The sequence below is a fragment of the Melopsittacus undulatus genome, chromosome 9 (genome assembly GCF_012275295.1).
Source record: "Melopsittacus undulatus isolate bMelUnd1 chromosome 9, bMelUnd1.mat.Z, whole genome shotgun sequence".
Taxonomy (NCBI): Eukaryota; Metazoa; Chordata; class Aves; order Psittaciformes; family Psittaculidae; genus Melopsittacus; species Melopsittacus undulatus.
In genome coordinates this window covers 12,521,817-12,547,175 of record NC_047535.1, presented here as the reverse complement: position 1 = coordinate 12,547,175, position 25,359 = coordinate 12,521,817, and the positions used below count along the sequence as shown (strand labels likewise).

The following is a 25,359-nucleotide window of genomic DNA, read 5'->3' as shown; positions in this document are numbered from 1 at the left end:
AGAAGTAAACTCAGGAGCTGGATCTCTGTATAAATCTACAAGGCAGCTTTTCCTCATGAAAATGTTCCCAGTGCAAGTGTGAATGAAGAACAATAACCCCCCAGAAAAGCTGCCACAACACATTATGAAAAGCTTTGTCTTTGACAGCCATCACGTTGGCAGGAGCAGTTTAAGCTCTTGGTCTTTCCAGAATTTATCACTGCTAAAAATGGTTATCTTTTTGTTACAACCATGAACCAAAGCTGGTATCAGAGGCACTGCAGGGCAAGAGTCGCTTCAGGTAGCGGTTAGATGTAATCCTGGTCCTCAGTGCCCACAGGTACAGAAAGGCATTTAATTTCTCAAGCAAATAAAGCCGTATAAACTCGGCCTTCATCTCCACCACAAGACAAGGGTGCTGTGCTTTGTGCAAGTTACTCCTCACCCTGGGAAGGAAAAATCTGCTGGGCTCTAGCCACTTCTTTCCCGATGCAGGGCAGTGCAGCAGCCTCTCCCCAGTCACAGCTCAATTCTTGCTGCTGCTGGCTAACGGCTTTTCCAGCCCCCTGCTGCGGCCTCAGACATTCCTCTGCTCTGTCAAGCAATGAAAATATCAGCAACAGGATTACAGCAAGCCTCGGAGAGAAAGGCTGCCTCTCTAACATCCAAACCCTCGGAAGGAGCTCGGACACCTTCTGGGGTTCACAATACTGGTGCTGACTCTAGACTACAACCATTAATGGCTTTTTCTCTTTATTTGAGCTTCAGAGAAATTAAGACCTCTAAAAATTCTGTGCTACTTTTGCAGCATTAAAAGGCCTCACATTCCCACAGGATGCAACCAAAGTTTATATGTGCTCCTAAAGCAAGGCAGACTCTGCTCTTGCACTAACATGGACTACGAAAAGAAAGAGAGAACAAACAAGCAAAATTAGAAGGCAAGACTTCCCTTCCTATTCCAAATCTTGCTGCAGGCACAGCCGGCTACTCCATTGTTCTTCTATTCAGCCTCATACCGGAGTGGTCAAGGGTTAAAGTGGTTTAAAGAAAAGCCTTAAGAAAGGAAAAACATTTTTCCTACAAGGAGGAACAAGAGGAACACTTGAGAGAGGCTCCAGGCACCATGCTAATTGAAAGAAAACAATCCCGAGGAAGGAGGCCCTCTCTCCAGTGTTCAGGTTTGGATTTTACATTCACCTCCTTAGCCAAGTAAACGTATCTAAATAAAATTACTCAGTCACAGTTTGGCTTCCAGGCCACATTATGGTAGGAAGATTCTCATAATTATACTCCTGTTCACATATTTCAAACCCCTTTCAATGCTTAAATGAAAAGCTAATTGTTGGCAGCTAGGAGGAGTGCCAACGCTGTCCTCTGCGGTGCCCTCCCCAGTCCTCAGGAGCCCATTCACCTGGCAGCTCCAATCCCCTCACAGAGCCCCATGGCTTTGCAGCGAGCCATAAAGCAAATACAACCATCTCCAAAACCAAACCGTATCGCTGCAACTTTATCAAGTGAAATCCCACGACTACAAAAAGAAGCACACTTTTGTATGCTGCATTAGCATTAAAGATGCACAAGTTGTAAGCTTTTGAGAATGTAGATAAAGAGCTCAGTTTGCAAATCCAGTGAAGGAGGAATAAACACTTCACCCACATAAAATCCAAAACTCAGCATGTGTTACTCATTCCCACTCCAATTTGCACAGAAAAGAGGGAGATACTAGAAGATCTGTCAAATTCTGGTCCTACCATCATCTAACAGAGATTGTCAACTACAAGACTTGCATACATTTTCCTAATTGTTGAGTCTTGTGGGTGACACAAACCAGGTTATGGCCACATTCTGGAAATGTAGTCTGAAGATCTTTATTCTTGTACACCAAAAATCATGAAGCAGCTTCCAAAGGATCTTATGGGATAGCACAGCCACGCTCAAAATTACCTTCAGATTAGCAAGAGAGTTCCTCAGAATTTCATGAACTCAATTTAAAAAGACTGTCCTATCAACGAGAGCAGGTTAGACTCTCCATGGTAGCTCTGATTTAATTTTCAGTCAAGTATAGTTGGACAATGAATGATGCCGGATGTCACAAACAGTTCTAAGCAGACTTCCACAATAAATACTTTTATTGTTTTTAGGGAAGCAAAGTCTGAAGGTGCAAAACCATGTAACACAGTAATTAAAGCCAGTGCTAGCTTTACACAGACAAAAAAGACAGAGATGACCAAATAACTTATCACAGAAATACGTTTCTAATCTTATCAAGTAGCTGTAAAATCCAGCTAGTAATGAGTGTGGAGGCAGGAGCTGGGAAAGTGCATTACAGAGTTTACACAAAGCGGAGGGCTGGGAGGAGCTAACCTAGAGAAACAGCAGCCACCTCCCCCAGCAGTTTAATGAAACAACAACTCCACATCAATGTGCACAAGAAATACTGCACATCTCATGCCTTCAGGAGAAGTTATGAACTTCAGCTTTCTGGAACACCAAATCACTTGTAAATGCAACGTTGTCCAGTTGTTTTTTTTTTCCTGTATCCAAAGCCTGCTAAGGAAAGGAATACTCAGAGACTACATTTATGAACTATTTTTGCCAAATCTTGACATCATGTTAATCTGGTTTCAAGTCATGCATGTGCTCATTGGTATACTGAAACACGGACCAGTTGCAATTACAAAATTAGAGGGTTTGGCTTTTTTAAAGTTGATTTTTGCCCAACTGGTCTAATCCAAGCTCCTGCTTTCATTTCATCTCGTCTGCAGTGAGCAGCAATGCACCTGCAGAGGACATCAGAGTTACCTTCTTCTGTCAGTCTTTCCCCCACATGCGAATTGAAAGACTTGAGAATACATTCTTTGTCCTAAAAACACTTACGTAATGCCACCTCAAAATGAAATTACTTCTACACAGACACCACTGAGAGCTGTGTTATAGCCTTGGAAATGTATATAAGCAATTATAGAGCAAGCATGGGTGCTTCTGATTCAAACTGCTATAAGAGACTGCATAAATGTAACAGTTATCATAAAAGGTAGAGAAATTAATTAAATGTGGATCTGCTTTTACAGTGATACCCAGATTAGCACTTACTCAACATCTAAACGCCCTCCATCATCTTTTAGAATGAATTTTCTAAAAGATGAACCAAAAGGTGCTTATGTTACCAGAATTCCCAAACGTCACCTAGAAAAACATTAACAGCTTCCACAACCACAAAACCAGCATAGCATTAACAACAGGAATAGTTTTGCTTATTTGCAGAGAATAGGTAATAATATCCCACCCACACAGCACCTTTGGAAGTCCTGAATGAGGATTAAGTCCTGTTTCTGAAACCACTAACAAGAATGCTATAAGAACAACTGACACAGCAACACCACTAAGGCCACTTTCCTGGGCACTAGGGTACACACTATTGCCACATCCTGCCATTGACTCTCAGGTGTTTTGAGCAACAACATGATCTCTACCTAGACTTCAATCTTCCATACTTCTGTGGTAACAGGTGATGCTGGACAATAACCATTCAGCTGTGAAAAAGGAATTACAGTGCATGCATAAACCTTTCCCCAGTTGAAACCAAAGTCTACCATCTTTTCTGACACTACCAGACAACGTTAAACCTGTCTGAACTCCCTGAGTGCATTTTGTACTAAAGCCATTTCTTAATTTTGCTCTGTGAGAAGAGTCACACAGCTTTTAAAAAGCACACAAATTGCCCATCTTTGGGCTACTGAAACGAATCAACTCAACCTACCATCTACTTCCCCTTCTCAATACAACTGACATGTAACAAGACAGCACAAGACACAAGGAACTAGATGCTAGTGACACAGGCAGCTCAGTAAATGTGTTGTCATTTGAGGTTCAGATCACAAATTAAATCCAGCTGCTTTGTATCCCAAGGGAATCATGCAGGCCAGTGAATCCAGCTTTGCATTTGGTCATAATTCAACAGGGCACTTGATACCACCAGTAGCTGTGAGGCAGAATCTACAAAAGGCCAATTCTGATTTTGGTTTTGTTTTTTTATCAAAATGAACATCACCCCATCACACCCTCTCCTCCACTCACCTTAACCAACAGCCCTCAGTATGCAGGGTAAGAATGACACAGTTACATTACAGCAGCTAAACTAGATTTAAGCAGACAATATGCTTTACATATTAATCTGTAATGATAACAGAAACAATAAGTTAAGTCTTTTAAAGCCTTCTGCATAAACAGGAATGATTAGTTCACAGGCTTAAACTTGGGGAAAACATTTCTTTAAGGTATCACAGGACAGAAATAAAGGCAAAAATCTGTTTCTTACAGGTTGTTTTAGTTTGAATATTTATTTATTGAATATTTAAGCAAAGGACATCCTTGGAAATGCTATGATAAAGTAAAAATGCCTATGCCTGACAAATCTGAATGCAAAGATGAAGCTCCAAAGCATCAACTCAGCCTCTGCTATGGAGTCATGACCAGTGGTGCCTCCACAGCAAGATCCATGGAGAACAAAGGGGGACAGATCAAAATGCATGTGTAGATCAGATCTAGGAGAGACAGACACTTTCAACAACCATAACAGTCTTTTTTCTTTAGATTGATTTCTGCAGTAAAATTAAAAGCTGATAACAATAAAACAACTAGAAAACACTACTTTAGAAAAACAACATTTCAGATTTCATAGAATCATAGAATAGGGTTGGAAAGGACTTTAAGATCATCCAGTTCCAACACCCCTGCCATGGGCAGGGACACCTCACACTAAACCATATCACCCAAGGCTTCATCCAACCTGGTCTTGAACACCGCCAGGGATGGAGCATTCACAACCTCCCTGGGCAACCCATTCCAGTGCCTCACCACCCTCACAGTAAAGAATTTCTTCCTTATACCCAGTCTAATCCTCCCCTGTTTAAGTTTCAACCTGTTACCCCTTGTCCTGTCACTACAGTCGCTAATGAAGAGTCCCTCACCAGCATCCCTTCAGACACTGGAAGGCTGCTACGAGGTCTCCATGCAGCTTCTCTTCTCCAGGCTGAACAGCCCCAACTTTCTTAGCCTGTTTCCATACAGGAGGCACTCCAGCCCCTGATCATCCTCGTGGCCTCCTCCGGACTTGTTCCAACACTTCCATGTCCTTTTCATGTTGAGGACACCAGAACTGCACACAATACTCCAAGTGAGGTCTCACAAGGGCAGAGTAGAGGGGCAGGATCACCTCCTTTGACCTGCTGGTCACGCTCTTGATGCAGCCCAGAATACAGCTGGCAAACAAAAATTTGGGGCAGATATGGCTGTCGCCATGAGTACAAGATCCTCCAATCAAGTTGAACGAGAAATGGCTTTTAACTAGCACTACCTACAAGGGAGAACATATCAGATCCTGCTTTGGATGCATTTGATGACTGGGTTCTTGTCCTTCCATGTTCAGAAACTGTCTTCTCCCTCCCAAAAAGACTCAAATTTTAAATATGCAAACCTCTATTCACATGCTGTGGTGTTACCTTGCAGATTCCAAGTCCTTACTTTAAACTAAGCCTACAATATTTACATCAGCTATGATGAGTACCACTTTTCTATACTCAGAGATGACAAATTGAGAGGTGAAGAACACTGATTTACACTCAATAAACCTGTTTGGTAGTTTTAAAATACTTACCCTTGTGGAAAAGAAGTGCAAGATGAAACTTACAGCTTTGTTTCCACTTTGGAACCAGTCAAATAAGAGGTCGGGGGGGGGGGGGGGGGGAGGGGGGGGGGCAGGGAAGTAGCAAACCAGAAGTCATTAAAACTGAGAATTCATTATGAACCTAAACATGATTTTTTTTACAAAGCATTTTAGTAGCAAATTCTTTTTAAAATAACAATGAATGCTTTCTGACTAAATTTTAGTCTACAGATCTGAAATCAGTACACTGTAAGACATCATAACATTAAAGATGAACAGAGTGACATAAGACACAAAGCTCATTTCATTCACAGTACTTCTCATGTTCAAAACACTGAGGCAATCTCTACCCCCACCAGAAAAAGCTCCTTCCCTACGTGCTCACATCACCCTCTCCCTTCTGCTAACACAAGTTCTCAGGCAGGCACATGGCACAGCAGAGTAGGGAACCCATCCAATTCTCTACGTCCTCCACAAATGCCTGTGAAAGCAAATGGAAGGGCATAGTATGCAGGTCCTCCTCCTTTTAATGGCACTGCCAGCTTGAAATGCTGGAACTAAGCACACGAAAACAGGATTAACATTTGGCAAGGATTCCCTATCTGCTGTGCTTCCTATCTGCCCAACCACATTTCTAATAAAAGATTCACAAAACTGATAACAAAATACCTGCAACTAGAGCACTCACAGCCCTGCACTGAAAATCCCGATTCCAGCTGCACAGGAGCATACAACAAACTGTTCAGGTGTCCCACCACATCAAAACACATTTCTGGATGCTGTTTTCCATTATTTCCCACTCTCTTACACATACTTCCTTGCCTGTTTCCAAACAGGAACATTTGGCTTTATATATTCCTTTCAGAAAGATTTCATCCTGTTAATTCCCAGCTTTCCTCTCTGCTATCTGCAACACTGCAACAGCCAGCAGTTTCAAGCAAGTATTCGTTTTTGTAACCAGTGTGACAGTAACCACTTAAAATTTAGAAGGCAAGCTATACTCTGGCTCCTCAATACATGAACGAGAGGCTTTAAAAGTCATGACAGGTCTAATGACTTCAATGACTTTTGGCAGCCTGTTCTACTTTTAGAAGGGATATGCCAACGCCTCTATTTGTGGCTCTCGCCTATCTCGATACAGTTACATTATAAGGTTTCACTACAGAGCAGTGTTAAGAAGAGATGTTCAGGTTCATTAACTACAGAGGGAAACTGAGAAAGATGAAGTTTATACAGAAGAACTTGACTCTACTTTGGCCCAAGCAGAAGCAAGCTGCTGGGCCATTACACTGAAAACTGAGCTGAAAAAAAGAGCTGGAAGTTGCTTCTGAGTGCTGCAGCCTGTCAATGATGTCAGTAGCACCAGGGTGTTGCATGCAGAACATCAAATAGATGGAAGCTGTAGAAAAGCACAATGTCTGTTCCAAACTACATGAAGTCTAACTTAAATAGCTCAATAGGAAAGAAACACCAGTCAAGCCTACATTGTTAGAAACCTCAAACTGCAGAGTACCATACACATAGTAGCAGCACTGCATTTTTCACCTCTAGGTCACCACCACCATTAGACACATGTCAAAAGGGTTAAAAGCACATCAAAGAAGATAAATTTATCAAAGTATAATAATAATACTAATGGAAGACAACTGTGCTGGCTACTGACAGATGGTTTGACCCAGTGTCACAAAATGTGACAGCTTCAAGACATGTAAAAAAGACATCAAATAAAAACAAAGGTAAAATATGAAAAGCCCACAAATACATAAGGACAGAGCTAGAATCAAAAACACTCAGAAGTTGTCCTTGCTTCTAAGCCAAAGATAAAAAACCATAAATAGGTGGCAAAGTTTAACAGAGTCGCGTGGATCAAACAGAAATATAACCTCACTGGAACCCCAAAGTATATAAAGTACATTGGTGCTTAGAAAACTAGGAGAGATTAAGCAAAACTTTAAGTGAAAAGTGAAAAAGCCCAGCAAGCATATGCAGTTGGAGGGGGAGGGTGAGGCAAAGGTTAAAGAAAACAGTTAAACCAATTAACAGAAGCACAGCAAGTTTCACAGGTAACAATTAAAACTTACCTATTTTACCTACAAAGCAAAGTAGCACATTAAAATTCTTGGACAGATGAAGTGGTGGGCAATTTAACCACAGAACAGTTTTTCCACTTTTCAAAGACCTCTGGACTAAACAATATGATGAGAGGTTATCAAAAATTATTGAGCTGCTATGAGATACAAAATAACCCAACCGTCAAAATTCAGACTATAAAAAGAAGTCATTCACACGAGCCAACACCTATCCAGTGCACCAAGAAAAAAACATCAACAGATTAAACTTGCAAATGAATACAGCCTAAGCAGAGCATTTGAGTTGCTTCTGTGGTAACAAGTACCAAGTCAGCTGCTCTTAGCTACTCAACAGCGGAGAAGATTCATTGTTAATGTATGTGGGAAGGATGTGCTTTGAAGGGAAAAGCTGCTCACTTGCAATTCACTGTTTCTTGATCAACTTACCAACTCAAGACAAAGTTTTACTGAACTCTATCAAAACTAGATTGCAAAAGGAATAGCAAAAATAAATCCTTGATACACCATAGATTACCTATAGATTTCTTCCTAAAAAATCCATGATCAGCCCTGGTCACATCACAATAGCAAACCAAAGCCAAACTGGGAAAGCTCAAAGACTGGCAATAAGAATCAGAAAATGCCATGAAAGAATGCACAAGTCTGTATTTGGAGCCCAGCAAGCTCCTGAGCTGGAGAGCCCCTTCAGAACAGCACCTTGAGGGATTGGGCTGTGACAGTCTTCCTACTAACACGTCCAATCCCTTTCAGGTATCCGAAAAGATCCAGAAGCCATGAGCAGAGTGATACTGGCCAGCCACAGTGTAAAAATATAAACTCATAGAATCATAGAATAGTTAGGGTTGGAAAGGACCTTAAGATCACCCAGTTCCAACCCCCCTGCCATGGGCAGGGACACCTCACACTAAAGCATGCCACGCAAGGCTCTTTTTGCTCTGTAACAATTTACTTCTTAAACTGATTGTTAAAGGGGCATTAAATAGTTTTCATTAAAATTAAACATTAAATCACTTTCTACAGGACTCAAACATCTCATGGTTGTTGCATACTCCAGGGAATAACCCAAACTCCAGGAAAGTTCAGCAGCAGAACACTCCTAATTACTCAATTCCTTCACTCCCTGCGGTAAGGGCAGCTTTAAAATATATATATATTTATATGTGTATAAAGCTATTTTAATTGATGCAAAAAGAACTTCTCATTAATTGACAGTCCGCCTATTTTGTAAAATTAAGATATTCTCTTCAGGATGAATACTAAATGGTAAAAAAGCCATTTAAAATTAAAGTACCTAATTGACCATAATAGACCATCTAAAGCCTGGCTTTCAGTTTTCGTAAAGAACTCTGCAACAACATGCATACAAATTGTGTTTATCTATTTATATAGAATTAATCAGGATTACCCCTTTCATCTTGGCAATTTAACTGGAGGACTAGATCAATAGTATCCAATCAGTAAAATATGACTGTTGTTTCCACAACGCTGATACATTTTCTCTATTAAGAACTGTTTTGCTATTTTTTTTTAGCTCAGCAGCCTCAGAGCATTACATTTAACTGTTTGAGGCACACAGCTCAGCATGCTCAGCTCAAGTGGCACCCTCTGAATACCTGGACCAGCATCTCTCCACCCAGCACCCAGGCTAAGCAAACACATACCACTGCCGGTTCCCAGCACTGCACTAAGACTGGAGTGTTGAACATTCAGTTCTTAACATTCATAGGGGAAACACATAAATGTATCCCATAACCAGCACTGAAGTTGACCACATGAGAACCTGCAGTCTTGGCCCTATAGCCAGCTGAATTCTAATACTGCAGGCACCCTGCAAACTAGCTAAGCAGAAGTGGAGCAAAGCCCCCCTTCCACCAGCTGACATCTCAACAGCAGCACAGATTCCTCATGGGAACTGAGCATTATTTAGTGATCAGCATGAATTTCAGTTACACCTCCTCAAAGACAATGCAATGTGAAACTTTAAGCATCCCACATAGATCAAAACTGTATGTTTAGCCACAGTAGCTATAAATATATTGTCCTACATGTTATACACAAAATTATTTCCATGCCAAACTAGTGATGGTACAAAAACCTGCGTTCAAGCCTTGTTTCACACTCGGGCGCAGGTTGCACAAGGTAAAAGATTTCATGACCTGGAAGTAAAAGTTAAGAAACACATCATCATGCTCTTTGTGTGGCCTTCTTAAATTCCCCCTCCATTTCCATGCTCACTTATCACCCTTCTCCTCTTGGTGAGGCACCAAACTTCAGTACCTACAGAGTAGTCCAGTTTGTCTGAAAATCTTTGGCCAATGTTAATGTCTTGTCAAACACAAAGGCATTTTAGCATCAGGAGTAACCATATACTCTTATTTACATCAATAAAAATCAATTGTGTGCAATTTCCTTACTTAAATCACCCTGATAATTTAGCAGGAGATAACTAAGCCAAGTGATGACAGTATTTGTTCACTGGTTTTCACTGCGGTAAGTATTAGGCACTGGTGTGTACACACACCTTGCAACTGTGTGCAATTAACATTTAAATTGGTAGTTTATTAGGACGGCTTCATAAGCAAGTCAAATCATTCTCTTAAACAACTTGCACTGCAAAAGCCGCTTTGGCACTTACAGCCAGGGATAAGCAGCAAAGCACCACTACAGCCTCAGCAAAAAGCATCTCAAGCCAAGGATTATTAGAACAATATTTATTCACCCTTGCAAGAAACATGCTCCAGCATCAGACCTTTCCACTGCTGACAATTTATACATGCCAAAAGCAGTGGTGCTGGGCTTTGTATAGCACAGGAGCTCTAAGTGGTCAAATTGCTTTTACCAAACCATACACATGAGGCTGGCATATGCCAGATTCATATGAAATAGGGACATCAACTGGAGACCTGTATTTAAGTGACTCAGGATGTAACCAAGACCTGAATATTTCTAATCTATATTTACCTTGTGATATATTTAGAAATAATCAAGAAGTGCACACAAAATAGAAACAAATTATGACTTATGTTTCTAAGGAACCCAGGCTCCCATTTTCTTCTCACACTTTAGAAGCAGCATCAAAGGGAGAATGGCTTGAACCTGCCAGAACAGGGGAGACTGAGATGAGCTTTTAGGCAGAAGCTCTTCTTCCCTGTGAGGGTGCTGAGGCGCTGGCACAGGGTGCCCAGAGAAGCTGTGGCTGCCCCATCCCTGGCAGTGTTCAAGGCCAGGCTGGACACAGGGCTTGGAGCAAGCTGCTCCAGTGGAAGGTGTCCCTGCCTGTGGCAGGGGTTGGAACTGGATGAGCTTTAAGGCCCCTTCCAACCCAAATCAGGCTGGGATTCTATGATACAGCAGCACACACTGCACCAATGATCTGTAATCAACATGTGGCTAAACATACCTGTGCAGTTCTGAGTCTCACACAGCTTTCATGCCCAGTTTCTAATTACATTTGATCATGACGTTTCAAAACTGCCAGTTTACCCTTTAACATCAAAATACATGTTGATTCCAAGGACTTCACAAATACCACGGAGAGACAGAACAAAACTCCTGCTTCTGAATAATCTACCTTGCAATCTTAATGGTGTGCATAGGTTATCACAGCTTTCCTATCAAAAATTAAAAGGTGACACCAACTTCAGTCTTATTCTTAATAATGCAAAACTGTATAGATCAAAGTTATGCTAATCTCATGTGAGTTTTGAACAGTTACAGGAGGCAGGATTTAGCTTAATTTGATCCTTCTCTACTATCGATTTTCTTGGTTTTATTCCTTTAGCTAAGTGAAATATTGTCCCCATTCTAAAATCAGTAGCTCATTTTACCTTATTTGCAAAGCAACCAAACAGTCTAGAAAACATGCAAAAATTAATGAAGTTAAACACTTTTTTCCCCAAAATAATTCAGCTGCTCTCTTTTCTTCTTCAAAGAGCAATGACTGGTTATTTATAGATGGAATCAAATATCCCCCAAACATACACAGCTACATAGACAGAATATGGGCTTCCAAATCTATCATTTCTGCTCATTTAGGTCACCTTGACCAACACCAAAACTGCTATTTTTTTCTTTTTGGCATTAAAAACCCTACCATTTCAGACACAGCAAGCAGCAGAGCAGTCTGGACAAGCAGAGACACAAGTCAGGCAGCTCAACTCCAGCTGGACCTGGACACTAGGAATTCCTCTGCCTCTCCAGCCCTTTACACCAACCCAAGAAGCCTCTTCTGAGCATGCTAAAGAGATCAAGCTCCATATATGACACAGGACAGAAGCCAGCACTGCCACACTTGAATCTCAAACACAAAGGGGATTGCCTTCATGCTTGATGTGAAGTATCTGTACCACAGTCCCTCCTTTCCTACAAGCAGAGGACTTGAGTGTCCCTCTCCCACATGCCAAATATAAAAGTATGTGGATCATCCTCCACTTAAGAAAAAACAGGAATATTCAGCTGGAAAACAGTACAAATGCAGATGGAGTTCATCACTATGCATGAAGGATCTCATCCTCATTAAGACTACCAATCAAGAAAGCCTCTCTCTCTAAATAACTGGTACCAACACCCTCAGGGTGTGAGAAAGACTGGCATCTGGTCTTCACCAGAGAAGAAACAGGGCAAGACCCACTGCCATGGCACAAAACAGAAAGAGGAGAGAGTAGGAGTTCACCAACTCCAACTTCCAAGGCCTCCACAATGAAGCTTCCGAATTCCCGTTCTGATAACAGTCACCATCAACAAAGGTTTTATGTCCCATATTTCAGCATATCATTTCCCCTTTGCAGACTTAATTCCCACATTTGACTTCAACAGCTAGAGCCTCACCTACCAATATGAATTCCTCAACCATAAAGCATTTTTTAACATAGCAAAGAGCAACCAACCCAACAGAACTACAGCAAGCTCTCCACAGAGCAGTGAGCACTGAAAGAGATCTCACATGTCAAGAAGTAACTTACCTATTATACACACTCAGTAAGTCCTTCAGTCCAAATACAACAATTTCCAAAATACAAAAGCTTTGGACTTAGAATCTGCAAAGCCTGTACAGTGTAACAGAATAAATACATCCCCTGTCAACAGGAGTCAGTGTACCTGCCTGCATCAGCAGTATTCCTAGATGAGGACTACCACAGACATTACTGTGTGACTTGAAACAAGACAACTACACCATTTAATAGCAGAGCTTACCCAGTCTCACTTTTCCAAGAAGCTAAAAACCACTCATTTGAGCAGCATTTTCCAAATCCCACTTGCAACAAGCTTGCTTTTAAACCATTAAGATGCAACCTACAGGGGAGGATTTGAAAGAAAACCTAGCATTCAGCATTCAAGAGCAGGTTTTCTTTTAAACTCTCTACTGGTCTGTTGCTGACAACGGAAAAATAAAAAGTTACTTTTCAAAGACAATATTTTGTCAAACGAGTAGGTAAGATCTCTGCAAACCTGGGGAACCTTCTATGGTTTAACAGTCTTTTACTGTTAGAAAAGCCTCCTCATACATACACCGTGCTGCATTCACCTGGATGAGATTACGTTTTCTGTAGCCTATAAAGAACCAGGATTCAATAACGGATCATTAGAGGTAACAATGGTAAAAGGTGTAAGAACGACAGCGGCTGAACCTCTGCCAGACCGCTCATTTCTGGGCTATTGCGGCGCAGTTTCCAGTCAAGTTCCGCTCTCTCCACAGGTTGCCCGACACCTCCTCTCCGGTAAAGGGTCCCTACCGGTTCCAATAACACCCGCCGGGTCCTCCGAGCCCAGAGCGAGCCCGTTTCAGCTCGCACTCGTCCCAGGTGCGCTCCCAGCCGCAGACGCGGGCAGAGCACGAAGCGCAGGTGACTCGCTCCAGCGTTCACGCTGCGGTAACCGGGTTCAGGTGCCTGCCGCTCCCCCCCGCTCCGCGCCAGGCGGCAGCGGTGACCGCCCGCTTGCGGAGGCAGCAGTGGCCTCTGCTGGTGCACGCACCGAGCCGAGCCGACACCGTCCGACCGCAGCCCCGCGCCGTCGGGACCCGCTCGGACCGGCACCGCCCCCCCCCCCACCGCGACGGCTCGCACGCCCTCAACACCCCCCGCGGCCCCGGGCCCGCCGAGGGCCCTCTTCCCCGCCACCGCTGACAGGGTCTCGCCCAGCCCCTCACCTGTGAGGAGGCTCTGGGAGCCGCTCCGAGCGGCGGCGCCGGCCGGGTCCGGCTGCCCGAGGAGAAGGGCGATCCAGAGGGAGCCGAGGAGCCGCCGGGCTCTCCCCGCCGCCATCGCTCCGCTCCCCGCGCCCGGCAGCCGGGCACCCAGCGCCAGCCCCTCCCCCGGGGGGGGCTCCTCCTGCCTGCTCCGCCGGCCGGGGCGCGCTCCTCCGCCGAGCCCCTGCGGCACTCCCGAGCGGCGGCCCTCGGCCGGGCGGCGGAGCTCCCGCAGCCGCCGCGCTGAGCAGCAGGGGATGGCGAGGGGAGGCAGCAGCCGCGCTCAGTCCATCGCGGGCCGGTCCCACCGCTCCGCCGCCGCCGCCTCGCACGGAGCCTGAGGGGCGCCCGCCGCGCGCCCCGCCCCTCACCGCCTCCCGCCCACACCCCCCGCCCCGCCCCGCCGCGCGCATGCGCCCCTTCCGCTCCCCTCCCCCTCAGCCTCGCGCGCGCCACTGCCGCCGCCGACCCTCGCGCCAGGTGTGCGCGCGCCCGCCGGAGACACCAGCGCGCATGCGCGGAGGGAGGCGAGAGCCGGCGCTGAGGAGCTGGGCCCTTCTCTCAGCCCCTGGGGGGGCTCCGGGGCCGCCTCAGGGCCCTTGGGGGCGAGCTCCGCGGGGCGGCCGCGGCTGCGCCCGGCTTCGGGTCTGGATCCGTGCCCGTGTCGCGGCGCTCCCGGCGGCGATGCGGGAGAGCCCGCGGCCCCCGCTGACAGCACCGCGTGTTCTCCCCCCCTAGCCGGAGCCCTGGGCAGAGCCGCAGGTGTGGCCGCGCACGGGGACGCGCTAAACCAAACCGCAGCGCGGGGTCCGTGGCGGTCCGGTGGCCGCGGGCGCAGCGGGGCTCGCTGGGCCGTGGGGTGCTGGGGTCCGGCGGCTATCGAACCTCCGGAGCGGCCGGGAACAGGGAAACCTCCGTGACCCTGTGAAAATAACCTGCGGGAACTTCTTCCGTGTGTGTGCTGAGGGGAGAGCCCCGCTGCTCAGCGCTGACGGCGGCCTTCACAATGAGCCTGTTTCTCAACAAGCCAGAGGATAAATAACTGTGGGGAAAAGACCAAACGTACTTCGAAAAGGCAAATGAAATGTTTCCATCCTCCTGGGGGTATTTAGTTTTATACAGCATTTGCCATTCAAATCCAGATCGTTTGAATGCTGCAGCATCATCAGCTGGGTTCACTGTTGCTGCTGGGTGCTGTATTCTGACAGGACACAATAACATTCCTCCTTCATTAACCATGCGAAGTGTACCCTGATATTTTTTCCATCTCAGCTTGTTGCCCACTAAATTACATTGTTACAATGTGCCCGCTATCCTCACTCATTTTATTATTGACTAATTGAATTGTCTCTTTCCAGTACATTAATTACATAGGACTCCAGAAGCGGTAACTATGAGATAAGTGAACCCGTGGGGCACTGCAGGAGGTGAAACACGGGTCCATCCGCCCAAAATGGGTGTTTGTGCTGCAAAATGGTTTAAAACTACTTTAAAATAACTTGTTTCAGAAAGAAACAGGCCTCTGCCATGGTAGTGAGACTCCTGCTAAGGCAGCGAAGAATGATTTCAGGGACATTCACCTTGCTATGCCCCATGTCTGTGGCGACGGAGTCCTGCTTGATGCAGATGCCTCTCTATTCCCATGAAATTACCCCTGATCCAGCAGGATTTGCACATTTGTTTATTTGGCAGCTCTGCAGCGGGGCAGACGCTGACACATTCTGCAGGGCACCACACGCAGGTGTGCGTGCACAGACACAGCGACACGCGGGACTGATGCACCATCGCCGTGAGCCCAAGCTCTCAGCCCATACAGGTGTCTGGAGTGCTTCTCATGGTGAAACTTCATTATCCTGTAGTTCTGCTGTCAGGAAACAGGGGTTTTGTCCTCCACTAAAAATATCCCGGAGCGTTTTCTCAAGGATGAGTAATTACCTCCTCAGAAGGATGTTTGGGTTTCGTCGTATTATGCTTGCCGAGTTCCACGGATATCTGATATGCCAGAAGGATTACCAGGAAAGAACTGTAATTTATACAGAAAGTGGAAGCACTGATTAAAAGGCAGGGCTGGTGGCATAACTCCTATTAAACCTGGTTAGCAATTCCCACCATAAAATCCTACCTTCAGTCACTGTTAATAGTGCCAGACTAACCACTGTGCTGAAATTTAAGCATCTTAAGTCCATCCCTCGGGTTAAATTATAAACATTTATTCTTTCATTCCTTCTGTCGGAGATCTTGGATTCTGAAAACAAGGCCACTTTGTGAGAGGTGTTCCCTCAAAATCCACCATGGAAAACCTCCCTGAGGATCCACTTTGTGCTCAGTGGGGGGCTTACCAGTGCTTCTCCAGCAGTTCTGTGCTCATCCAACACATCACAGCCAAAGGCTGTGGGAGTCAGAGCTGGACCTGCAGTTCCAGTTCCCAGCTGCTCCGGACCATGCCAAGTCTCGGAAGGCAGGAAGGGCAAGCAAGGAACCCGTCCTTCCAGTCCTCTTGGGAAATGTTGAGCAGAAAGCTCCCTGAATAACATGGGATGGGGACAAGAACTGGCTCTGGGACGAGTAAGTTGGCAGGCACAAAGGGTCTGGAGAAAGACAGGTTCTCCACAGCAGTGAAAGGGAAGAGGGAGTTGGAAGGAGAAACTGGGTCTGCCTGGAAGGAGGGACAAAGGAAAGCCCACAAGAAAGAGTCTGGAAGCCAACCTTCTGTGGGAGAAGACTTGAAAACAGACTGGGAATGGGAGAAAACTGCCGGGAGAAGGATGTGCAGCCCAGGTGGAGCGGGAGTTATCTTTTCTGGCTACAGGCTGAAGGAGAACTTGCTGGGCAAAAGGGATCAAGCAGGAGAGCTGGAGCAGAGCGAGGGAGGAGCATGTGGGACCCTGAGAAGGTGTGTGGGATGCAGCAAGGCTACCAAGAAAAGGGTATTCTGTACAGATAGCGATGTAGAAATGGGAACATTTCAGGGACAGACTGAGGAAAGGAGGCAGAGCAGAAAACTGAGGATTTAGGAATGGGAATGAAGACCACCTGGAAAAATCCCATGTCTCTACTGGCCGCAAGTGTCTGAAATACACTGAGAACATACCTCATCCTCTCCAAGTGCTGGACCTCATACAAGCTATTCTGTTCCTCATACAGGGTAAGTTTCCATGCTGCTGCTGGCCTGCATCAGTGGCAACACAGGATTAAATTGCTGGGGTTTTTGGTTACCTCTAAATGGGAGAGAAACACACATGTGTTAAACCAACAGTAATTAGGCTGCAAAGTAAAACACTCCCAAGTTATGAAGTGACCAGAATAAAGGCTGCCAGTGCTCAGACACTGAACCAAGGTTAAGGTAAGTGCCTGAGCAACTTCCACTTCATGTACTCTAAAACTGAGGTGTAGGTATTCCATGTATCCTGTGAGGAACTGTGGGGAAGGCCAGTGCAGCGCTGCAGTGAGGTGGGTGCCTGCTGCTCCAGGAGGTGCCTTCAGCCTCAGAGCTCCTGCAGGAGGCACAGCACAGTGCTCAAATGAAAGACTTGACAGGGCTGCACTAACAGTGCAGGCTTCACTTCCTAGGTGCCTGGTTTGACATTTTGAAGTCTGATTTGCAGAAGTGAAGAGCACTTGCAGATACGTCTGCAGTGAATGAGAATTTATTCAACTTCTGACTAAATCAGATGCTTTCCCGTGTTATATTTTCTGACAAAACCAGGCCATGAGTATTTCTAATTGGACAGCTAAAATTAAAAGATACATTTTTTAGTATTCTGCCTATATGCCTAAGTTCCTCATCTGTAAAATAACGCTCACACCAGTTCTCACAACAGTACTGAGAAACTGAATTGGAGTCTGTGAAGCACTCAGATACCATAGTGACAAGTACCATGGAAAAACCCAGGAGGAAATGAATAAATCTGTCTTCAGAACAATATTTGACTAGTGTGCAGTAACTAAAGCACAGGCCACACAGTGAACAGTGAGGAGAAAATACAATTATTACTTAGTACAGCCTATTGTGTACAATGAGGGATGCCGGGAACAGCATGTGATCCAATTACAATTAAATAGTGCACAAAGGGGGCAAATTAATGTCGGCACTTCTAAACTTTTAAATTCCTGATTTAAACAAAACTAGCCACTTTTAGGCTGCAAATGTGTGATATACGGGTACGAATCATTCCCTCACCCTTTAATAGTCAGAGATACTCTATTTACCTCATCTACCACAGCCACTGTTAAGTAGGAAAAGGGGTTTTCTCTTGCGGATCTCTCAGCCTTACAGCCAAACTTTAATGCTGCCACTCACAAGCTGACATCCTGCAGTTCTCAGGTCAACATTTACCTTCTTTGGGAGCATGTGCATGGTCACTGCATGGACAAATGTATTTCCCAGAGAGGGATGCAGAGGAAAACCTTAATGACAGCAACTAAAGTTTTGTCTTGTGCTTGAGGTGCTTTGTATTTCAAACCAGTTATTGGGTTTGGTGCAGTTCTTATGGAACAATGACAGCTTCACTGATCTGCTGTGACTCCTCTGTCCGGAGGCTAGAACTGACTCCTGCTGAGATTTGGAGCCACTTCAGAGCTGCTGTAAATTGCACGGGATTATCTGTTGCCCACAAGAAGGGTGATGAAATTAGGATTCAATTGTTCAGTGGTGCTCTGGTTATGGCCAATTTTCTGATTATAATTTCTCTGTTGCTTTGCAGGATGCAAGGTGACACTGAATCATTACACCAATTTATCATTATCCAGGGGATTTTCCATCACTTGGCATCCCCTAGCAGCTGGTTAAGGCAGGTTTGGGATAAGAAGGGGCTGCAGTACAAATAAGGACCTGGCTCATTAAATTTAAGAGTTACACCTGTGAGATACTCACCTTCAGTTTAATCTGCTGAGCTGCCTCCCTTGTGGGTGAGGCATCAGCTACATCCATTGGTGACTCCTGGCAGTGATGACCAGTGATGGCTCCTGCATAGGTCTCCATGCCAATTCCAGCACCATAGTGCCAGGAAGGTGCACATCTTTCATCATTCAGGAGGGCCTAGATTCTCCTTTTACCATTCATTGTTCATGTTTATTGCTCACAGCTGAGGTTTTGAAACTGCTCTGAGGTTAAAAGTCACTCTCCTGACTCTGCAGAGCAAATCCTAGGTTAGTGGGCTGCTTACCAGGAACCCCCCAACCCCAGTGCATATTCACGGCATTCCTGATGTCATCAGCTAAACAATTCCAACTCCTCAACAGAGTCAGGGAGGGTCATAGATGGAGCCAGACCTTCCAATAACTAAGGTTAGTTCCCTGGCAAGTTTGAAAGCAAGAAGGAGCTCCTTGGCTTGAGTCAGTGATGAAGAGAGTCTGAAACACGAGCAGAGCACTTGGTGTGAAATGCTTTTAAAGGCTTCAGTTGCTGAGCAGAGGGAGCTGTTGAGGTCTAATCCAATGTTTGTTTATTTAGGGATTTCAGATGTAGATAGAGGGAACCTAGAATCCAAAAGGCAGGGATTACTGCATCCAATCCACACTTTAAGGGAAAAGAATAATTTAATTGTTATCATCGTGTGCATAACAATGTGGGCTGGCATTTAGGAGAGAAATGGAGGTAACCCCAAGGGGAAAGCCTGACATTATTGCAGTCAGCAGGATTTTTCCATCCATTAAACCAGTGTGAGATTTCATCTCTGGAAGCCTGTCATGGGATGACACTGTGCCACAGGCATTCACATTGTTATCAGTGGCACTTAGTTTGGTAATTTTCCCTGTTTTGGTGGCTGTCATATTGCCTTTGTTCTCAGAAGAGATCCTTACTGAAGACAGCCTGATAATGGAGTCTCCATTCCTCTTCCCCACCTTCAATGCTCTCACTTTTCCAGTGTCCCACTTCTCACTGGCGCATTGTAACTCATCTTTGGCTGCAAGACTTTGTTGCGTATACAGTAAGAGATGAGGCAGATGGTCCATGCCCTCTCATGTGAACAGGATCAGCCTCCTCTACAGCTTAAAAAACACATAAGCCAAATGAGGATTCCAGGTGGTGTTTATCCCAAAGCACTTCCAACAATCCCACAGGAATGTTAATTACTGACACCAACAATCTTGTTCTCATTCATATAATGGCAGTGCCTAAAGGTCTTACCTGAGGTTGGGTCCTATTGTATTAGACACGGTAGGATCACACACTAAAAGCAAGTCCTCTCCCCAGAGAAGGTCGGCCTGGAAGGAAAGCTGAAGGAGATCAGAAGCAGGGAGAGGTGCTGTGAGTCACCAAAGGGAGCACAGCAGGTCCACACTTCATATCTCCTGCGTCCAGCAGCTGCACTGCTGTGTAAACACTACCTCATTTTCTCCTGGTGCCAGTGCCAGCCAAGGCAGGGAAAGGAGACTGCAGTGGTGTGAGAGCAATTCCAGAGAGGAAAAACACGAAGAGGAGAAAGGCTAAAAACAAGAGGAAGAGAATTGACAGAACAGAGAAACAGTCATTGCCTCTGGGCTGGGGGAATCAAGGAAACAATCTTAGACCAGCAACAGAGGATGCCTGGAAAATACACAGTCCATTGCTCCTGGTTATCCCAGCACATTTTACAGATACCAATTAAACCTGCCCTCTGCCCAGCATGGCAGGTCACTAACATAGGCCTGCCACTTTGGGTTTTGGTTCCCTGACAGGTACAGCTGATGTCTTGGGTCATATGGCTGGAATCCTTCATTTCCCTTGTTCTTGGCACAGTTGCTCCCTGCTTCACTTCTCCCCACATGCAGCCCATATCCCCTGCACACACAAAACACAAGAGCCTAAGGCATGATTCCCAGTGGCTTCCAGCTGTCATCTCTCCCCAGCTCTGGAAGCCATCCACTGCTCAGGGCACTGATCACCTGCACCTGCGGAGTCCTGCGAGTGGGAAGACAAAGCCACGTTACAAATGGAGCAAGCCTCATGCATCAGTTTGAGACTAGACAGATCCCACTGTTGGGTTAACATCTACAACTCCCACAAGTGCCCGTTGCTGTTGCTGGTCAGTCATGGCTGGTTTGTATCTCAAGCTGTTTACTGCTTTAGGTGTTCAAAACTGAATATGCATATTTAATGATTCTGGGAGCCCCAAGTAGCGTCTGCTTTAAAAGGCAGAAACTGGAGGCACAGAGTTGGTTTAGAACCTTTGAACAAAATTACATTAGTCCAGTAATTTAACAGGTCAAAGCCAGAGGCACCCATCATTGCTATGATGTAGTGAAGACAGGGACAATGATCCGCAGCAAGGGGAAAGAGTATGGACACTGAACAGACTGGGACAGGGACAGAGTCCTGTTTGCTGGAATGAGCAATTATCTGGTTCATACACATCTCACAGCCCTTTAGTTTTGGGTCTGCTTCCTCCTGCTGGAATGCTCCTTAAGACCTCATCGCCCCTTCAGATGCTGTGAAGGAATTTCCTATAAATAGAATGGGGTTCTCATGGAAAAAAACACTGGACTTCATTTTTACCAAGTCACTTGAAAAAGGGACAAGCTCAAAGAGTTCTAGAATGATACTTCATAACAGGTCTTCGGGTTCATGCATCGCATACGTTGCAGACCTTACTGTGCAGCTTTAGATGTCAATTTATTCATGCATTAACGTGCAGAGACCAAATCTGACTCGATCCAGTAAATTCAGCAGCTCATTACCAGGGCCATAAAGCAACAGATCCAAGCCCTCATTTACACGAGGTCTCTACTCCTCAGGCTCATCAGGTGCCACTGAAGGATTCCTGGAGTCCTGGAGGACTCATCTTTTGCCATTGGCCTCCTGCCACACAATCTGTGCACCATGACCACAGTACCTCTCAAAGCACCTTCCCACCAAGGAGGGTAGGGGTCCTGCAGTTGTGGCTGCCTCATCCCTGGCAGTGTTCAAGGCCAGGCTGCAGGGGGCTTGGAGCAACCTGCTCTAGTGGAAGGTTGGAATTAGATGGTCTTTAAGGTCCCTTCCAACCCAAACCGTCCCATAATTCTATGCTGCAGCTCCTGGACATGCTGCAAAAGGCTGGACAAGACCTTGTTTGGGCAGCTGCCGGAGGTGAGCATGAAGGTTTCTTTCAAGAGAGCAGCAACAGCGATAAAGCCCTGATTTGCTAAGGAGAGAAACAAGCTCTGTTCCCAGCAGCTTCTAGTTTGAAAGCAGAGCTATGCCTTGAATCATTCTGCATACATTTAAGTTTTAAATCATTTTGAGCCTCCTGCAAATTTTAAGCATCTCCAAGAACAGGGCAAATCTGCCAGCATTTCTTCCTAGTTTTCAGCTCTGCGGCTTCTTCCCTCCCCCCCCCCCCCCCCCCATTAGTGCTGCCTGAATCTGTCTCAGACGTAGGACTGAGCAATTTGGAGACAGGAGGACAGTTTAGAAAGAAAAGAATCCATTTTGTGCTGAGGAAGATACTGGGCTGACAGCTCCAGCAGATAAAACGTGGGCAGCCTGCAAACAGGTGAAGCGCTTCACTCCTGAAGCTGTCAATCTGGCACTTCTCACTGGCATTAATTTGGGCTTTTTGTTTAAACATCCCTTTAGGGCAACAGTTCTGGAAGAACACAACCGTTCTCCCGTTTTTCCATGCTCCTGCCAGGGGCCCAGCGATCAAAGCCATGAGAGCAAAACACGCAACTCCAATGGGATATGAAACGCAGGCGCTTGTGGCATGAACCCTTGTATCATCCCAGCGGGTACGCTGTGCATTAAGCACATCAGGAGCTGTATGTCTGCTGTCACAAGGTGGTTTTACCACATATTTTTATTTCCTTAGTACCTGAATGGCAGCTTTAGAAATCAAATTAGGGTCAGAATGCTCCAGTGCAGCCCCTGCCTGAGCCACTAAATCAGACCAATTGAAACAACAAATATGCCTGAATAGCAGTTCCTTAAGAAAACGTTGCCCTTACAACACGTCGCTTTTACTTCTAGCATAACCTGACTGGTCTTATTGACTGCCTGGCATTTCTGCTACTGCCTTTGAAGTGTATTGATTCTAAGAAATATGAAATGAGTTTCAAAGAGGTCAGAATGTGACTTTGTGTCTAAGTGAAACACAAAGATGTTCACAGATACTAAACAGAGCAGGAGACTAAAGGATGTTCACCCACAGTGATAGACTGGTGCTTTTTGAACATCACTGCCCACCCAGTAGCCTGGCCCAAGAAGAGGTGAAGGGGCTAAGCCATCTCCTATAGAACAGGTAGAATCACTACCAAAAACTGGAAAGAATTCAGACACTTGGAATAAATTTCCATTGCTAAAAATGGGAAATTGGTAGAGAAAAGGGTTAAGGCTATCAGAAGTACCCTTCATTTCTGAAGTACAGAAGTGTACATATTCAATAAGAAATCTGTTTCTCAAAAAGACTCTCATTCCATATTCAGAACCCATGTTCAGAAACTCTCATTCCATGTTCAGAGATGAAATTGAGGTTTATGTCTGTATCATCTGGAATGAACATTTACATTCTATGGAGAAAAGAAATGACATTTTCTGGATGCGAACCCTCTGAGGCAGGTAACAAATAAGATATATTTGACAGAGGAAGAAAAGCTTTCTCACAAATCTGGTGTTTTTCTAGCCCCAAATGGCTGCAGTCTGCCTCTAACACCCTCTTTCACGCTGATGCTTGCTTCATGACCTGTTAGCTTTGTGTAAACCATCCTTTCAAGTGGTGGTCCAGCTTTCTCCATTTGATCTCTTGCCCGCTTACCAGGTTTCAGGTAGGACTCATCTACTCCTTCTGGGATTGCCATCCACAGCAAGGCACTACTTCTCACACTCCCAAGTCATTCAGGAGGTGCTGCTTTGGGAGAAAGCAACATAGGGGATGACATGGAATAGTATTAGTGACATGCTTCTGATGTTTACTGCTGCTACTGCTGTTAAAGGGTGTTTTTACTAAAGAGCAGAGCTCATGTATCATGCTTAGCTTAAAAAGAAAGCTGTAAAAAAAGTACCAGTGAAAGACATCAGGATGAAACCCTCATGTTCACTTATTCTCTTTCATTTTTTTCAAGTAGTGCATCCAGTTTCTGGCAAATGCAGCAGTCCATGGAGTACAGTGCCTCCAGAAACCTCCCAAAACAGCACGTGCTGCGCACAGGCTCCTGCTGCAGGAAGTGAGCAATGAGAACCCTGACACACAATAGGGCAAATACTTCACCAAGAGCAATTTCCAAACTAGAAAGATGAATCATAGAATCATGGAATGGTTTGGGTTAAAGGGACCTTAAAGCCCATCCAGTTCCAACCCCTGCCACAGGCAGGGAAACCTTCCACTGGAGCAGCTTGCTCCAAGCCCCTGTGTCCAACCTGGCCTTGAACACTACCAGGGATGGGGCAGCCACAGCTTCTCTGGGCACCCTGGGCCAGCGCCTCAGCACCCTCACAGGGAAGAGCTTCTGCCTAAGAGCTCATCTCAGTCTCCCCTGTTCTGGCAGGTTAAAGCCATTCCCCTTGGCCTGTCCCTCCAGGCCCTTGTCCCAAGCCCCTCTCCAGGTTTCCTGCAGCCCCTTTAGGCACTGGAGCTGCTCTCAGGTCTCCCCTTCAGGAGCCTTCTCTTCTCCAGGCTGATCCAGCCCAGCTCTTTCAGTCTTTTGCAGTCAGTTCTGACACACAAAAGGTTTTACTAATTTCCAGTTGATGCAGGTGAATGATGCCAATCATGTTCGATGTGACAAAGCAAAGAAACCTTGCACTTCACCTAAAAATGGCAGCTATAATGTATGTAAAGAATGCCTAAGCACAGAAAGCTCTGATTCTCTCACCTGAATATCTTACTTGCAGTGCTGAAAGGGTAACTGAACTCACCTAAGAGATCCTGACTGGGTTTTGGAACAAACCACACAAAAGCAGATTTTTTTTACTCACAATTAACATGGGCATCAATGAGCCCAGTACTGGATCTGCTGCACCACAGGAGCTGACCTGGAGCCCATCTTTCTGGCTGTGGATCTGTTAAAGCAGCACTGGAAAGTCACCTCATCTATCCTAATGCTGACTGAGAGAAGAGAGATCCAGTAACCCAAAAAGCTGCAGGGGAAGGGAGCAGGATCTGTAGTGTTCGGAAGCAGCCTGCAAAAACCTGCACAATGGGTCTGAAGAGTGGGATGAGCAACAAAAACCAGTCCCCACCTTTAGGGAAAGGGTAATGCACGTGATGACATCAGGAACACGGGAATGCCAATGCAGCCATCAGCATGGACAAAATCCCCCCTCCGAGCACTCCCTGGGCCTCTGGAGGGTGGGTGACACAGCAGCAGCACACAGCCTGAAAGAGAAACAGGTATTAACTCCTTAGAATTTGTACCCCAAGTTCTGCAGTGCTGGGATCTCAATTAAACCCCCCCCTCGAAGAGGTATAATCAGACTCTTGCAATTGGGCAGTGAATAAAACTGCTCTAAGCTGCAGTGGGGATCTTCTCTCTGAGTAAAG

General features: G+C 45.5%; 1 protein-coding gene and 1 long non-coding RNA gene across 14 annotated transcripts in view; both read right to left on the bottom strand.

Moving 5' to 3' along the window:
* The window catches only part of NEO1 (neogenin 1), a 194,145-nt gene extending 180,109 nt beyond the window's left edge, over window positions 1-14,036 (bottom strand). For 4 of the 5 annotated variants that reach the window (XM_034065994.1, XM_034065995.1, XM_034065996.1 and 1 more), the window contains exon 1: window positions 13,883-14,034. In XM_034065994.1, coding sequence (XP_033921885.1) covers window positions 13,883-13,997 — 115 coding nt within the window. In that variant the 5' untranslated portion in view covers window positions 13,998-14,034. Of the gene's footprint in view, window positions 1-13,882 lie in introns of all 5 variants that reach the window. The other variant, XM_034065997.1, reaches the window with a different exon arrangement.
* A 1,043-nt stretch (window positions 14,037-15,079) lies between these two features.
* LOC115947613 (uncharacterized) overlaps window positions 15,080-25,359 on the bottom strand; it is a 41,988-nt gene continuing 31,708 nt past the window's right edge. The window contains exons 11-18 of one of the 9 annotated variants that reach the window (XR_004549983.1): window positions 25,059-25,194; window positions 20,252-21,346; window positions 20,052-20,140; window positions 18,795-19,912; window positions 17,013-17,139; window positions 16,261-16,444; window positions 16,044-16,166; window positions 15,082-15,944 (exon numbers count right to left, since the gene is read on the bottom strand). This is a non-coding gene — a long non-coding RNA (uncharacterized lncRNA). Of the gene's footprint in view, window positions 15,945-16,043; window positions 16,167-16,260; window positions 16,445-17,012; window positions 17,140-18,794; window positions 21,347-25,058; window positions 25,195-25,359 lie in introns of all 9 variants that reach the window. The other 8 variants (XR_004549988.1, XR_004549991.1, XR_004549985.1 and 5 more) reach the window with 8 other exon arrangements.